The sequence below is a fragment of the Schistocerca cancellata genome, chromosome 1, assembly GCF_023864275.1.
Source record: "Schistocerca cancellata isolate TAMUIC-IGC-003103 chromosome 1, iqSchCanc2.1, whole genome shotgun sequence".
In the NCBI taxonomy this organism is placed as follows: Eukaryota; Metazoa; Arthropoda; class Insecta; order Orthoptera; family Acrididae; genus Schistocerca; species Schistocerca cancellata.
In genome coordinates, this window is record NC_064626.1 from 8,498,182 (window position 1) to 8,516,286 (window position 18,105).

The window sequence follows — 18,105 nt, forward strand, 5'->3', positions numbered from 1 at the left end:
GGACACTGCGCTGCGTTTACATCTACGTCCGCGTTAAAACGTTGACACTAGAGCAAGTAGCTTCCTTTAACCTGGCGGCAACATCTGCAAATAGTGACGGCGCGATCCGATCCCCGGGTACGGACGTACCACAGAAGTCAGACGGTGGGAACCACACACCGACCGGAGCAACTAGGTCGAGGGGCAGGCTGCGCCGCAAAGACCGAACACGGAGAGAAAACGAACAGAAACTCTCGACGATATTCTCGCAGATTTCCGAGCTGAATTAAAACAAAGAAGGATATCCTCAACAATTGCTGTACTTGTTAGACAAGAAATTTGGTCACTTACTCTTGGTCAGGCCGAACTCACAGGTAACAAAGAGAAATGAAAGGTGGAAAATGAAAGACTAAGAAAGGAACTAGCAGTCGCCAATGCGCCCGATGCATCATTCAGAAGTGCCGAGGTAGAAGCGAAAATCGAGGCACTCGAGGGAGACAATTACAAACTCCGAACGGAAATGCCAAATTCCCAAAGCATGCTGCAGTAGCTTCTGTTCCTGTTCACGAAACGCACATTCGAAATGATTAGTAGAACTGAGAAAGTAAATGCAAACAAAACAAGTGTTGTGTTTTTTAAGCTAACAATCAATCAGGACACGAGGGCGTACGGGATACGTTCACGAAAACGATTAATCCACTTCAGGATAAAATCAAAATAAGCGAGATCACATCAACAACAAACACAATGATTATCGAAATCGAGACGAAGACGGAAGCCATGAAAATCGTAGAGGAAACATCGCAGCTGAAGGACAATAAATCCGAAGAGGCCAGTAAAAACAGACCGCTAATGACCACATAAAACGTCCCCACGTATATTTCGAACAAGGATTTTATGGTGGGGATGTATGAGATTAACCTCAATAAGGACGTCACCAGAGAAATGTTTAACGAAGAAGTGAAGCTGAAGTTTGAAACAGGACAGAAACACAAGCGTACGGTGAACAACCTTATTGAGGTTAGCCCTCGAAAATGGTATATCCTTAGGTAAAGAGAACGGATATACATCTATTTCGAGGCACTTCATAAGGATGCAGAAATGCTACACATTCTATGACTAAGCATTCCCAGTTGAGCACTACAGGCGAGACGCAGCCGTCTGCTACAAATGCGCCGAACCGGAACACATCCAAATCGATTTTCCTGACAAAGCAGGTGGTCCGGAATCCCTCACATACAAACAGCTACTTGAAAAACTGATCGCAAACACAGACTACAATTATCAAAAGTGTGTCTACTAAGACCACGGCATGTCAAGAGGACCTCCATTACGCGCATACGAAGACATTCAGCGCCGGAAACACAGGTCTCCAGCTACCAGGGCGAGGTCGCCGCGCAACTGTATGGCTGCAACAGGCGGGCTTTCTCCCGGAGACGTTCGACTACACTGAAACCCACCCGTCTTTGGTTGCCAACAAAGCGGTTCAGTGCCATTACTCACAGACAACGGAACACATCGATCTACTGCGCATGCAAGGTGCTGTGGACTATGAGGTAGCCAGGCACCTAAAACGTAAAAATGTACCAATGGGCTACCATTCAGACATGCTTTCTGTTGAGAATAGAAGAATTAGAAATAGAATTAGTTAGTAATGATCGTGTAAAGCGTATACATCACAAACAAGAACAATACAAAACTAATGATAACATGTGCACCAACAACTATCCAGGTCATGAAACATGTACAGACACCCAAGGATACACCCAACACACAGACATAGGAAAAAGCACCGTGACAGAACACAAACATGACACACTGAAAGACAACACCGAAAAGTGCAAAACCCACATCAGACCAGTGACGTTCATCTCAGGGGGGTCACAAACACAGCATACAGTAGTATCACAACGCATGATGATGAGCAGCATGGAATGAGAAAAAGTGAAAGCTTGAGGACTGCAAAAGCACACAAACAAACAGACAACTCAACACAGTTTCAACCACATAAGCTCGAACGTAAAACGAGAACACGACACGAAACGGGAAGTACAGACACCGACAACGCACTCGCAGCCCGAGCAGACAGCGGGAGATTCATCAGACCCGGACACCACGGAACTTGGGGAGCAGACGACATTTTAAAGCTGCAAGAAAACATACGCCTTTTGAAGCTAGAAAACAGAGACACCTCCCAAACGGCATCGCGACTTGTAACTAGAATTGGCAACTCGAAAGGTGCCACAATCTGCTATCCGACGACCGAGCAGATAGACAAACTTTTGCTGAAATCAGTCAACATGCCGACAGACAGTAAAGAACTGACTGCACGATTACACAAAGCCTGCACGAGAATGGGCGAAAAGCACACTCTAGAAAATGTGTACTAAGACCTTGCGAGGGCCCACGGACGTGTATACTTCGATCACAATGAATCGGGATGTAAATGTTTTGTATCCACCCGACATCCACGAAAATAGACACTAGTTGGTAAGGAGCTCCCTGAGCTAGTGCGTAGAGTGCACGCGGACGAGGTCTGCTTGCAGGCACCCTACACCAGGAACGGCAAACTAACAGGTTTCGGCCACAAACAAATCATCGTAACAGGTACATGCAATGCGAAGGGTGCGATCCTTGTCACCAATCGAAACTTTACAGTTACACAGATAGCTCGCAACAGTGGAAATAGTGCACGAAGGCTAGAAGAAGATTATTGTGTCGTTATACGGGCAGCACTCGCACGACATTGAACCGTACCTCAGTTACATCAGACACATTGTCGAATACGCCAGTAACAGAAACTTATTAATAGCTGCAGGCATAAATGCTAGGTCGACTATATGGTACGCTGACACAACGGACGACCAGGGGCGCCAAGTCCACGAGGAGTTAAATGAACGGAACCTCTACATCGCCGACAGTCCGGATCGGCCACCCACATACATAGCGCCGTCGGGAGCCAGCAGCAGGACTGACATAACAGTTGCAATCACTGCGGGCTGGGAGGTCACGGAGGGCGCTGCCCACAGCGGCGGCAGCGCTACTATCGTGAACGTAGACACACAGCTACACACAACTACACAGGACAGGCGTCACTGATCGCTATTTCGTAAGGCCGACTGGGCAAAACTAAGACATATGACTGAGACCTTACCACTACATGCAGTTGAGGGGTCAAAGGAATATAAAGCAAATATTTTGACTGGATTCGTATTCGGGAGGACGACGGTTGAAACCGGCGTCCGGTTGTCCAGGTTAGGTTTCCCGTGATTTCCCTAAATCGCTCCATCAAATACCGGGACGGTTCATTTGAAATGTCACGGCAGATTTCCTTTCCCATCCTTGACACAACATGAGCTTGTGCTCCGTCTGTAATGACCACAATGTCGACGGGACGTTAAACCCAATCTTCCTTACTTCCTTCACAGGTGTGAAGGAACGCGCACAAGTGTGGCAGCCTGCAAATAGACCATCTCCCACGGATGCTGGAAGACGTTTCACTACAGACTAAGAGAACCGTGGTACCAGCATGATGGCAGTTCAGACCGTGGTGCACGAACCGTTTCCAAATCGTTGGATTGGACGCAGAGGACTATCTTGGCCGGCCTGTTTCCTGCATATGTCGCCTATAGACTTTTCACTGTGGGGAAACGTGAAAGACGCTGTCTACAAGATCATACCAACTATACGAGAAGGTATGCAAGATGTATTACTTAGCCTGCTCGGACATCTCCGCTGAAATGTGCAACAGTCGTTCCACATCGGACTGGAAGCGGGTGTTGCCGCTGCTGGTGGTCATTTTGAACACCGTTCTTGATGGTGAACTGTCTCGACACTGGCCGGAATCCACATGACCAGTATATGCACACATGTTTGTGCTGCTACAGGAACTAGACGCGCGTCCTTGTGGGAACTTTTCAAAATACGATACGTCGCAAACGACTCGCACTAGAATGCTGCAACAAACACCACTCACATTCTAATTTGCCCTACTTTTAGGTTGTTAATGTCAACAGGTATCGTTCCGTAAAAAAATAAATAAATAAATAAATAAATAAATAAAATAAAAAAACGTGATTGGCCAACGTTACGAGCCTCAGACTACCAATCCATTCTGTGAAAATCACAGATGAGTAGCACTTGCCGTTTCCACAGTGTTTGCGTTGCAAGTTTTAGGTGACTCACCATGTATGTAAACACTGAAAATTGCAGTACATAAAAAGGAGCCGGCCGAGCGGTTCTAGGCGCTACAGTCTGGAACCACGCGACCGCTACGGTCGCAGGTTCGAATCCTGCCTCGGGCATGGATGTGTGTGATGTCCTTAGGTTAGTTAGGTTTAAGTAGTTCTAAGTTCTAGGCGACTGATGACCTCAGAAGTTAAGTTCCATAGTTCTCAGAGCCATTTTTTAAGTCCCACGGTGCTCAGAGCCATTTGAACTATGTTGAACATGAAATGGATTATTGACTAGCATCATGACTTGTTTTTCTATCATGCGCATATTACTTTGTTATCTCTGCGTAATGTAAACCTATGTGTCAAAATCTTGTAAGTATATGATGTCAACAAACTACAAAATTGGTTGTACGTACTGTTAATTCCACTTTACATCGTCCTCTTTAACGTTGTATTATGTTTCGTAGACACTTGAAAACAGCTTAATGCCAACATTTCAATAGTGAAAACATTTACTGGCGAAAGCAAGATGACATCGTCGAGGGGAAAAAAAATATCTTCGAGATGGTACCGAGTTATTCATGCACACATCAAGATCTCACAGTATTAGTAAATCTTACGCACAATCTCACTGTTCTACTAATTGTAAATATACTACTGTGTGTACGGTAAGCTGTGAGATTTTGAATGGTGCACGTAAATGAAGTGTATGTATGTATGTATGTAAGTGCATGTGCGTGATTCAAAGTTGTTTCCTGCACCGCTATCTCTGAAAAATGGGAATTAATGTGGTCGTAAACAATTTAGTTGTTATGATCTATCTGGCTTACTCGGTGGAGCTGTTATTTTCACGTTTCTGGGTTTGTAGGGGAATTACTGTAGCGACTTTGAAGCGGTAATGCTAGTACGCTCCATTTAAACAGTTTGCATACTACTATTATCACGGTACTTACTGACATAGCAAAATTTTTTCATTCTTATGATCATAAAATATTCCCTATAGGGGTGCACGGAGCGTCCGTAATGGGTCGTTTCGAGTCAGAAAACGATTTAATCATCATAATTTTCTTGTTATTACGTAGTTGGTATACTATGGTCATGTACATTAAGTGTCAGTGTTGGCCATCAGCTACGCACATTGTTTGCGGAGTAACAGTGAGTAAATTTTGAGGGAATGTTTCGAGTCATTGCTTAGTTAGTACAGTTTTGTGGGATAAAGTCAACTTTCACACCAATTTCCTTTGTGATGTGGTCACGAGCACATGTTCACGCCACTTCTGTGAGCGTAGATCAACAACTAAAAACTTAAGGTTTTGCGTGTTTTTAAGCATATTAAAAGCCTGCTACAGAGATCAGAAGCCGGACCATAGTATTTTCACTCAGTTATTTTACAAACTGTAGGCAGTTTCCTTTGTGATTTGTATTGCACTTATTGTGATCGACACGTGGGTGCGTGGAATCTGTTCTGCTCCCAGTCAGATGTTGAGTCCCATAGTGCTCAGAGCCATTTGAACCATTTTTTGAACCTAACGGACCCCATGCGTTCCTGCCGTTGTGAATTCGTTACTCTCTGTCCTTGCATGCATTTTATTTTCCCTTAGTGTGGAACAGTAACCCTTAAAAGCTATTTTCATTAATTTATCTCAAATTCTTCTTCGCGGTAGGGTTTATCTAACGGTTCACATGGCTCTGAGCACTATGGGACTCAACATCCTCGGTCATCAGTTCCCTGGAACTTAGAACTACTTAAACCTAACTAACCTAAGGACATCACACACATCCATGTCCGAGGCAGGATTCGAACCTGCGACCTTAGCGGTCGCGCGGTTCCAAACTGAAGCGCTTAGAACCGCACGGCCTCCTACAGTGCAACCTGGCGCAATTAGTCTCAATACTTGCTATTCCAATCCCAAAGAAAGCAGGTGTTGCCAGATGTGAAAATTACCGAACTATCAGTTTAATAAGTCACAGCTGCAAAATACTAATGCGAATTCTTTACAGACGAATGCAAAAAACGGTAGAAGCCGACCTTGGGGAAGATCAGTTTGGATTCCGTAGAAATATTGGAACACGTGAGGCAATACTGACCCGACGACTTATCTTAGAAGAAAGATTAAGGAACGTTTCTAACATTTGTAGACTTAGAGAAAGCTTTTGATAATGTTGACTGGAATACTCTGTACGTGGAACAACAATGGATTTAATCCACCCCTCTTTCACACAGCGTGACGGAAGTTCCGTTTCTGTATGTAAGAGACCAAATAACGTAAAATTCATTAGTATTAGTCGAACATAAAACTCAACTACAGTCATTAGTCCAAACGTGATTACTATTCTTAGAATCAATGTCATATTTACATCATCTAATGTTGAAGGTAGTGCTCTAGATCAATAAAAGTTGATAATTTTAAGAAACTACATATTGAGGACAATATTACCAGATGACCAGTCCTTTCCCTACTAAGTGACGATTGTGGTGAATTTCATTCCAAAGAATGATTTGAAATATAAAAAGATTGCAGAAGGAAGGATTAAACATTCAATGTAACAACACGACATATAATTTCCATTTGGTCATTTTCAGGCAAAAGGAAACTGAATTTGTTGGTTCGCCGTGCAGCTAGCATTATCCACTGCGTTGTTAAGTTCATTAGATGTTAGGTTCCGCGTAAAACAGTAAATATAATTAAAATCGTGCTATTATTGTTAATGAGTAGAACTGTGCGAAGAATCCCTGCATCTGGTAAGGTGTTAAGACGTGCATAGGAAGTATCGGACAGCAGGCACGGGTACAACCTAACATTAAACAGTCTCGAATACAGAGACAAACAGCACAGGTTACGAAAGTATTTGCAATCACGTACCGTTGAGCTACAGCTAACCACAGCAATGGTAAAGGTACAGCTTTCTTTGCACGATACTTGGACAACCTGCCTACCTGTCTCGGTCAGGTTCCGGTCTCGGTCTGCGTGTAGCCACAGTCACTGTTTCCCAGCACCGTAGAACAACTAAATACCGTCACACTTAAACCACGAGGCTATGCCAGACTGTCGTAAGACAACGTCCTTCGCCAAAAAACGCTGACTAGGAGCAGAGCACTAATATATTTACGATGTCATACAAGCAAATAGAATGCCGGATGCGACGCCTCTCTTATAAACACTCTGTCCCTGTCAGTTACATTATACACCGAGCCAATTTCGATCTCCTCATTTATTAGACACACCTAGCGTCATGGTGCAGGCGCCGAACTGAGCCGTTTCTTGCGTCACGTTCTTTTTTTCTGATACAGCCTCTTAAGTCCATGTGAGACTGTTTCATTCTTTGATTGTGCCAGGAAACCCTCAGCAGTGCGGCGAAGAGTGTTCCGTTGACAGTGTGGATGGAGAGCAAACAGCGAGCAGCGAAATCTTCACTGACCACGACACGGAGGCAGCTCGCCAGCCCCAGCGTGCAAGGAAAAAGGCTGGAAGCCCGGAGCTGTGCAAATCGTTCCAGCAGTCGAACGAAAGCCTTACCTGCGTGACGGCGGCGGCGGCGGAGGTGGCCGCCTGGGGGCGGACGAGACCCTTCTTGTGCAGGCTGTCCATCACGGAGGCCACGTCACCGTTGTCCGCGCTCTCCACGGGCAGGTCCGACATCTGCAACACAAGTCACCGCGCTACAGTCTCGTGTCGAAATCAAAAGTCCGAAACACTCAGTTCCCAAATAGTTTCACTGCCACTACACTTAACCCCAAATGGCAGTTATTGAGACTGCACTGTCTACTACACGTAGCAGATAGTCCACTATTTTGCTGGACAGAAGAAAGGCCTGTATATCCGATTCACGAAAGAATCTTCACAGACAGCAGTTTGAAGTAGTTCGAAAGATCCACAAGCCGTTCGAAAACGACGCCGGTCACACTCTTTCCTAGACTGGTCCTGTGAGAGGCTTACCAAATTATATTTGTACTAGTGACCCGCCCCATCTTCGCACGGGTAGCACTAAGTATCTGTACCCTCTGTATTGGTCTGGCACAGCGATAATTTTGTTTATGGGCCACTGCAAAGAGTTAAGATTAAAATTCAGAGAATGGCGTTGGGTAACTGAATATCATCACTTACACTTGGTGCAAACAATTTAGTCTATATTCTCTGAGAATTTTCGGCAGGGACGAATATTACTAGCTCCGTATTTAATTGGCGTATTGAGTGACATCTCGTAACAAAGGTGGGAACTGCGAGCTACTGCACCGGCGAGTCCACCCGACAGCAGCGCCAGCTCTACCGAGCTGCGGCCACTCCCCAGCCGCCGGTGGCAGTTGTTCCCCAGCTGCTGCCACTCCCCGACCGTCACTCACCGGTCGTCCGATTCCACGACTCCAGCGCCTGTTCTACGCTAGCTGAGGCCACACACTGGCCACCCGAAGTAGCGGGGCAACGGGGGTGTCGAGCCACTTTGTTAGTGCGGGTTGCCTACATCGGGGGCGGGTAGGCACTCGTGGCGAACCTATTGTTCTCCTTTGATTGACAGGCACCTAACCTATTGTCCATCGCCCCACCGCCCCCTCCTCCTCCCCATCGCTGCTATGTGTACACTTTCGAGTTGAGTTATTGGACTAGGCCCCCTCTCACTCTTATCAATTTGATTACTTAATTAAATTGATCAATTAGTTAACCTCTCTGGTGGGAAAGTGCAACACCCCCCTGCCATGCTCCCCAGGTCAGAAGTTCAAATTCCATCATGACCTCTACTAACCTAAGAAAATGGTGGGAAGATGATTTAGGTCACATTGACTACTTAATTAAATTGATAAATTAATTAACCTCTCTGGTGAGAATGTGTCACAACCCCCTGAGGGGAAGTTCAAATTCCGTCAGGTCAATGCAACCTCTACTAACCTAAGAAAATCCGATCGCCACCTCTTCCTAGGAATTGGCGGGAAAAAGACTCAGCTGATCGATCATTTGGAGGATATCTGATTGCAGTGTATGGAATACTGTTTAAACAATTTAGACATTGTATGGAATAGTGCTTATTTAAACAATTTAGGGGATTCAAGGCATTGTATGGACTACATGGAAACTGGTGGAAAGGAAGGATCTTATGACAGGAAATTCAAGGGTATATTGTTTATTTATAAAAAAATCAGTTTATGGGTGTTGGATTTCTCTTGCTCACCATTTCCTGCTGGAAACACGAGGGTTTTGTTAGAAGTAATTACATGGACCAAATATAACACATAATCTAACGTTTGGCACTGTACTCTGGGTGTCTTAACCTAATTTTTGGGCCTTTGTTGACACTTAACCTATTGTTCTGTAAAGTGGTTTTCCATGTCGTCCCTATTTTCTTAAAATATTCTACCGCCATTGATGTCCTCCCACCATTTTCTGGTACACTTTTCTAATTTCACATACTTTTGAACGCCATTTCAGGTGAATTCTTCTTTGCCACACACACCCTTAAACTTTTGTAGTGCATTTAACATAAAAATTATGAAAAGTAACCTAGTCTTCTGCACTTAACCTGCCGTTCTGCTCCATATCATGCACATACGCACTCCCTCCCATTAACCACTGTACCTCTAACACCACATTGACATAAAAATTTATGAAAATTAATTAAATTGGTGTTCTTCACATGTATGGGGTAGTTATTCTTAATTTGCAGCATACTAGTGGTCGGTGAAATCGATGGAATATAGCTTAAACAAAAGATTGCTAGTAAAAAACACGTCCTGCCACTCGATGCCCGCCAGCCTCGCTGCAGCCGGCGCCGCTGCCGTGAGCCACAGTTGGATGCCAGCCACCACTGCAGGTTCAAGTTGGGTCTATTTTGTGCACACAGTTAGAATTCTTCGAGTGTTAAACTGACATCACAGGACTCCAAGACGCAGTCACGCTGGTCCCATATGCAATAATGCATAGCTGTGGTATGGCCCAGCACCGAGAGAGATGTTCCAATGCTTCCCAGAATAGCACAGGGTGCATTGTTCCTCTCGCAACGTGAGAGATGCGTCTAACAGTGCTTAACTGCCCAGCGTGACTGACGCAATGCCGCGAAGTGAGCGTGCGTATCTACAAACCCTCGCAAGCACATCTACAAGGTTCTCATTCTTATACTGATGTCACGTGACTATGAAAAAATAACAATCAAGTCGACCTCACTGAAACTGTATAGTGTACCAGAAACAGTTAAGGCTCACTTTCTTGATGCCTCAGTTTGTATGCACGGAAACTGTTGCCCTAACAGAACCCGTTTAAGAAAATAGCGCAGAATAACGTCGAATGCAGTCTTCCTCGTGGACCTAACATGGTACCATGTCCATCACGTGTTACCCTTCCTGCTTTCAAAACACACTAACGCTCCCTCCGCTATGTAGAGGCTCCTATATCCCAGCACAAAGATTGTGAATGAATTGAGCATTATGATTGGCTCTTAGCGAATTTACCCGCCGAAGTACTGAAGTCACCGGTATCGGAGCACCATCCACCTTTTCTTCCTTCCTGGGGACGAAAGCTTCAGCAGTTATTTTACACAGATCGCCATATTGCACTGGCAATTAAATTTACCATACATATCGTCAAATACGGATAGACTCTTACTTGTTTACACTGCTCTCCCAACGAGGACAGGAGCTCGAATATTAGAACGTGAGACCGACCTGTGACCCACCGATATATCACTGCGTGCCCTACATAACGTCAAATACGGAAAGACTCCTACTCGATTACACTGCTCTCCCACTGAGGACAGGAGCTCGGAGCTCGAATATTAGTGCGCAAAAGCGATTTCCAACCCGGCAGTATATCAGCGCGTACCGTGTCGATGTAGTAAACGTACAATTCTTATCCTGCGCCAAACAAAATCATCCCTTTTATATCATTCGTACATATAGCGCGGAGACAAGCACTGCCGTATATATACTCTTCGCAGCACTAGATATTTTCCCTGCAGCCGACGATCACAAGTCATCCTCCCCCAATGCGCGACCAGAGCACCCACAGATCGACAGAGGGCGGCTACAATGTGCAGGCGTTCATTCCGTGAGACGCTATTGAGAATGGTTAGATACTAAACTGAAACAATCTACAGCTGCACGCAAGCACTGCTACCTCACATCTGCCACAATAGCAATAACATTGGCGCAGGAAGCAAGAATACAGCGCTCGTCCAGCGAACATCCAAGCCAAATCATCCAACTCTGTGCTTACATCAATGATAATTTTACCGTAAGAGGTGAATTTCGAGTCGTACGGCTACACTTTCGTCTGTACTATACATAAATGTTATGATCCTAACAGGATGTCTATGACTTGGTTCGATATCTGTTTGCCACGTATTCTGAAATCGATCGTACTAGCGCCTTCCCTTGCAGAACACGTAGTTACCGATGTGTGTGTTTGCTGTAGGATAGAGTAGGGCGTGACCAGAATTTAGCACAAGTGATTTCAGTGTTCAACTCTCAAGCACTGTTAGTGTTGCTGGATTATAGAGTGTTAGAACCATCCTAGGCCAAGGAAAATATACACCGACAAGGAGACTACCACGCAGTGAGCGATTCACATCCAACGCAAGGACGTTGCTAAAGCATCAGAGCTCCACAGTTTGGTATGTTTTATGCAGAATATAATGGCATTAAATTTCTTGCCGTTTCGTACATGGGGCAAATCCCATAACTCAGCGAGACGTCATCGGCGGCGACAGTACGCCAGGAGTCTCCTTACATACCTCCTTCCACTCTCAGATCCCCACGTCACGTTGTCGCATATCAATAGTATGAAACACTTTCCTAAATGAATACATTCATTAAACCGTCATCGCATTGAAGCCCTGATTCGCACATGCGTCCATTAAGAAAATCTTTCTTTCAACGTTTGGTCCGGCATTGTTGGTGACTGCTTATTACATCCTCATGTTCTTTTCACTTAGCCTCAACTGAAAGACTTCCCATGATCTTTTAGGGACAGCCTACCTGTTCTGCTACAACACACGCCATTACGAGTGCGACAAGACATATGTTTCGCAGCTCCTGCTCACTTCAGCCTTATCATTCATAGGATTCTGCATAACAGCTTCCATGAGAGGTGGACAGGTAGAAGTGGGCCATTTTCCTTGGCCTACCCGCTCTCTGGGTCTAAATACATTAGACTCTTATCTGTGGCGGCATCTGAAATCACTTGTGTACGGAAGCCGGGTACAGGATGTGCACAGTCATTGCGCCCATATTGTTGAAGGCTGTGAAATACTAGGCAATTCTCGATGGATGCGTCAGCACATCAAGGATTCTGTGGGATGGCGGGTTGATGCATGTATTCTTGCCAACGAAGGCATTTTCAACATTTGATTTAGGAAGCCGTTTCATATGGTAACCAACAGGGTATGTTCAACATTTCATTGGTAAAAATGTTTCATGCAACGATTGTACGTTCTATTTCTGTTGTTTGACGATGATTAACGTGATTTTGAAGAGAAACAGAAAATGAGATCTGACGTGGCAATAAAGCGTTTCTGGGACAAATATCCATATAACACATTTTCGTCCTTTCGGTGGAAGATATGTTTCGTGAAATTTTGGCCATACCTTATCGTTACACCCCGTACAGACAGAATGACGCCACGGGGGTCTTAATGCGTCATGTTCACTCAGAGTGCAGGAAATACTTGGCAGCGCGACCGGAACAGACTTGGACCGCTGAACGGCACTTGCAGCTAGACGCATGCAACATTCCACTTCGGGAATCGTTAGGGAATTCAATATTCCGATATCGACAATATCCAAACTGCGCCTAGAATGCCAAAATTTGGGGCACTGTCTCTCACCACGGAAAATGCAGTGCCTGACGTCCTTTACTTAACGGCCTAGAACAGCAGCTTGTGCGTAGAATTGCCAGTGCTAACAGACATGCAACACTACGTCTCACGAAATTGCCACGGCGAAAAACTCTAAGAAATTAGAGTTGACTGACGTTTGTCGACCGTCGTTATCTCTTCACATCAGCCGCGTTCGGGGAGGGAGACGGGAAGCACACTGCTCGGAACGCCGCACTGTGGCTGGCGGAGTGTGCAACCAGCCGCAGGTCACGTGTCTCTCTGTGGCCGCAAAGGGCACTCTTCCTGCAACTTCTTCGCCCAAATCCTAGTGATTACAGAGTATTATCATCACTAGCGTAGAGGTGGGACAGAGAAATTTGCTGATATGTCTGTTGGAAAAGATCTCAAACTACCTGATCAAGTGAAAGTTTCCTAAATACAGTTGTATGTTCAGACCAAAATAATAGAAAATTAGCGTTCAACTTTCATTAAGGTTCTTCAGAACACACTACATACCACGATATAATAGGAGCGAAAAGCATTGTTCGACTATACGCGCCTCAATAAAAGCGTTTCTACGAGCACAATGGGCGCGCTCACCTTCTAGTGACGTAACCGCAGGTCAAGTATAATCTGAGTATCCAAAACATTGTGCCAACTCACATCTGTAGTACTGTAACTGCACGTCAAGTATACGCTGAGGAGCCATAAGATTATGGCCACTTCAAGAACGAATGCCAGCTGGTGGCATTGTGCGCACGTGGCGTGGTAATAAAAATACTCGTACATAAATGGAGTACCGGCAAAAGGGCAAATACATTTATCGGTGATACGTGTTGGAAGTGGGGAAATCTACTGACTTCGACAAATGGCGAACTGCTGTGGAGCGTCACCTGGTGACGAACAACTCTGGGACCTCGAAGTTGGTTGGCTGTCTGTGTGTTTGTTGGTGTTGTGGTCCAAGAGCGATGAGGCCGCGGCAAGTGTCACTGTGTTGGGCTTCAACGCCTCATTACGGAATATAGAGGTCGGGCAGCGTAATCTTCCATAGCTGCCGGCCGTTGTGGCGCTTCAGTCTGGAACCGCGCGACCGCTGTGGTAAAAGGTTCGAATGCTGCCTCGGGCATGGATGTGTGTGTTGTCCTTAGGTTTTAAGCTTTAAGTATTTCTAAGTTCTAGGGGACTGAGGAACTCACTCCCATAGTGCTCAGAGCCGATTTTTTTCTTCCATAGCTGTAAATTTTCCTTGAAATTTGGGAACATTCTAGGAAACTACATCTCTCTATGCTATAATTTTGTGATTGATGAAGTGATTGACTGCTTTTAACTATGAGTTGATTAGTGGGATGCGTGACCGGTCAACGGCTGAAGAGGCTTAGCTTTGTCTTAAGGTTAGCGTGAAGTGGCGGCGCCACTTAGAATTTATGTTATATTTTTGTTGTTCTTTGGATTCCGTTAGAGAAAATGGAACTGATTTGCACGTACTCGGTCACTGCCTCTTTTAAAAGGTGTAAAGCACTCAACTTAACTGACAGAAATGAAGTACAAGCAAAAAATAAGACCCTACAGAAATCAAAAACCCCAAATCAGTATTTCGTATTCCAACCCAGTTATGAGGAATGAAATGCTAATTAAATCAAGACCCTAAGCTGTAGACAGGCGTTGATATACATCCACAGGGACAGTTGAAAATGTGTGCTCTGACCGGGACTGGAACCTGGGATCTCCTGCTTACATGTCAGACGCTCTATCCGTCTGAGCCACCGAGAGCAGAGAGCATAGTGCATTTATCCCTTGCACGCTCCCCGTGAGACCCACATTCCCAACTTAATGTCCACACACTACGTTCGTAGTGCCCCTGCCCACTACACTCATTACTCGCGTCAGACAATCTTACCGAGTCCCGTATGTGTTCAGGCAATGCGTGTGCATCCGCACAGAAGAAGGTCAATGGTCCGGCTAGCCTTTACTATATGAAGATGGTATCTGTTCTTTTGGGCGTGTCAAGTTAAAGAGAAATCTTTCGAGTCTTCGTCGTAAAGTGTGACATTACGAAGAAGTATGCGTTATTTCTTTAATTACGACTCGCATGCAGAATACCAAATATATTGAGAAATACGCCGCGCGCAGTGGCCGAGCGGTTGGGGGCGCCATGTCACGGATTGAGCGGTGTCTCCCGCCGGAGGTTCGTGTTCTCCATCAGGTGTGGGTGTGCGTGTTGTTCTTAGCATAAGTTAGTTTAAGTTACTTTAAGTAGTGTGTAAGGCTAGGGACCGTTGACCTCAGCAGTTTGATCCCTTAGGAATTCACACACATTTGAACATTTGAGAAATACTTGAACAAGATTTTCCGTAATAATTAATCCGGAATAAGGAAATAAATGGAGTTATTTCATTTTCTCATAATATGAACTCAGAGTTCAGAGATATTACTGGTATAAATAAACTGAAGTAGCGAAATGTACTATTAACATCGCTGCTGTAAACAAAAGGCAAAGGGATTCACAGAAGCTCAGCATTTCTACGAAGTATTCGAGCTAATTAATATTATAATATGAAAAGTGATCAGTATACTACAAGGAGATATTGGTTTTGACAAGGTATAGAGTTTATAGAAAAGTACTTTAAAGTTCTTTGTATACTGACAACAGCGATCAATGACTTACGAACTGGTAATCCAAACACGTTTAGGTATTCTGACTATGGACTAATAATACAGTAGATGCATCTAAAAGTTTTAAAATGGATTTTGAACTGCAAAAAAAGTGTTGTAGGTTTCATAATCAATTGTTAATAACTAATAGATGTTAACGCGATTTTTACTTGGATTAATCATTCGTCAAGTAAACGTCATCTTTGAGAATATAGAAAGCTTCGTTTAGCAGGGATACGTGTGATTCTGTAGTGGCACTTCTTTTGAGTATTAATAAGTGTAACGGACACTGATTGTGCAGTTCTACCGAAAAGAATAACGAGAAACAGTGGATTAAGAGTCAACACCTAAATCCATGTCAGAAACTACAAATTGTTCTACTATGCCCTGGAAACTGTGAAGCACATCAGTTACTGAAGTGTTTATTTTTTCTTGTGTGCGTGCCGTGTTGCGTCTCATTACAAGGGAGTAGAATGTAATCACTGTTCAATAATATCGCCAATATCATCAAAGTACAGTACAACATTAAATCGTATTAAACAAAACCTATAAAGTTGATTCAGGAGACAGGGCAGGCGGGCACAGTACAGAAAGCAGCGGCCCACCATCTGCGGGAAGCGAGTGGCGTGGGGCGCGCGCAGGTTCACGACGAGAGCACGGCCGTATGACGGGAATTAACAGACTTTGACAGCGAAACGATAGTTGCAGCTAGACGCACGGGGCATTCCGTTTCGGAAATCGTTAGGGAATTCAGTATTCCGAGATACGCACAGTAAAGAATGTGCTTAGATTACCATATTTCAGGCATTACTTCTCACCACGAACAACGCAGTAGCAGATGGCTTTCACTTAACGACCGAGAACGGCGGCCTCTGCTTAAAGTTGACACCGCTTAACGACGAGCAACACTGCGTGGAGTGACAGCAGACATCGGTGTGGGACGTACGACGGACGTATCCGTCTGGACAGTGCGCCGATGCAGGTGCTTCTGCTAACAGCACGATATTGCCTGCAGCTTCCCTCGTGAGCTAGTGAGAACGTCGACAGGACGCTAGAAGGCGGGAAAGCCGTCGCCTGGTCACGTGAGTCCCGAATTCAGTCGGTAAGAGCTGACGGTAGTGGCGGAGAACCCAGGAAGCCGTGGACCCAAGTTATCAACAAGGCAGTGTGCGAGCTGGCCGCGTTTACAGGGAATGGACTGTGTTATAGAATGAACATTAATAAAACCGACAAACTGCAGGGACGGATTCCTGACTGGAATTGGAGGAAAGAGGGCCGTGTGTCCTGAAGTGGAAAGTGTGCGTGAAACGACAACAAATCCTCCCGGAACACACTTGGAGGTACCTACCAACCTAAAAACTTACTCCAAATAGCTGTAGTTAGTAGTCTGCGAATGAAATAAATGCTGATGTGATGTTTAGCACAATGTCCTCAATCACCAATAAAAATCTCTGCCCTTACACCTCTTACACTGTATGTTCACGAGTACGCCCTACGCACATACTTTATATAATAGTATCTTCATTGTAAAAATACCGTGTGGCATGGCGTAAAATATTTTTCGGAAATTCGAGAAGACGAATTTTTTCTGCTAGCAGGTGTTCGATACGACAGGTAAAAGTTAGGAATGTTGGTACTAAAAAGTGCTAAACTCTTACCACTGGTATCGCTTCATACTAACAACCTAAATCCGTCCTGACATTTCGATATTTCGTCATTGGTAGTCACTGCGTTCGAATGTGTAAGATGATGTAGAACCCTGGAGATAGATAAATGTTTGACATAAACGACTCTATTATTGCTGTGAACTTCCAAAACTCTAGGCAAACGTTAGGGGAACTCGAAGTTACATATTCACTTGGTTGATAACATACGTCCAAAGAGCAATGTCGTTTCGATGTTTAGCGGAAAATGGATGCTAGCTGACTAACAGAGGACAAAGATGGCAGAAAAGAGAAGCTGGGCAACGTGGCAACGGCAGGAACATTTCTGAGTTCGGATGAGGAAACTCGGTTCTTCTTTCGCTTTCACCGGAGTTGAGCGTGTGCTCGCCTCTGACCCACTCCGTCCCCCGGCGCGTTGGAACAACAGAAGGTCACGCTGCGCCACTTCATTCCGACGCCTCGTCTTCAGTTAAACAACGACTGTATGGCTTTGATGAGATAATGGATATATGTGTGTTACACTCGAGTATCCTAATAAAGCAGTTTTTTTTCACGCTTTCGCTATTTTTGAACCGAGTAGCACGTTACGCTTCATATTGTAATAAGAAACTTGTCGAGGGAAATCAAATCTTTCGTTTCGTCCACCCATCCTTGGGATCGCGCAGGCTGGATACGACCGGCCGGTGTGTTGATAAATAACGTCAATCCTTCCACGTTTACGCCAAAAGACGCAGCGAACCATAAATACAACGACACGGGCCGTGTTCTGCGTCACAAACTGCAAACAAACATTTTGGCAGAGTTTGCGGTCAGGTGCAGCGCGGCGCGTATGTCCC

General features: G+C 44.9%; 1 protein-coding gene across 5 annotated transcripts in view; it reads right to left on the reverse strand.

Annotated features, from left to right (window-relative positions):
- Window positions 1-18,105, reverse strand: part of LOC126163955 (NAD(+) hydrolase sarm1) — a 1,073,782-nt gene that overhangs the window by 176,215 nt on the left and 879,462 nt on the right. For all 5 annotated transcript variants that reach the window (XM_049920199.1, XM_049920200.1, XM_049920201.1 and 2 more), the window contains one exon: window positions 7,673-7,795. In XM_049920199.1, coding sequence (XP_049776156.1) covers window positions 7,673-7,795 — 123 coding nt within the window. The remainder of the gene's footprint in view (window positions 1-7,672; window positions 7,796-18,105) is intronic.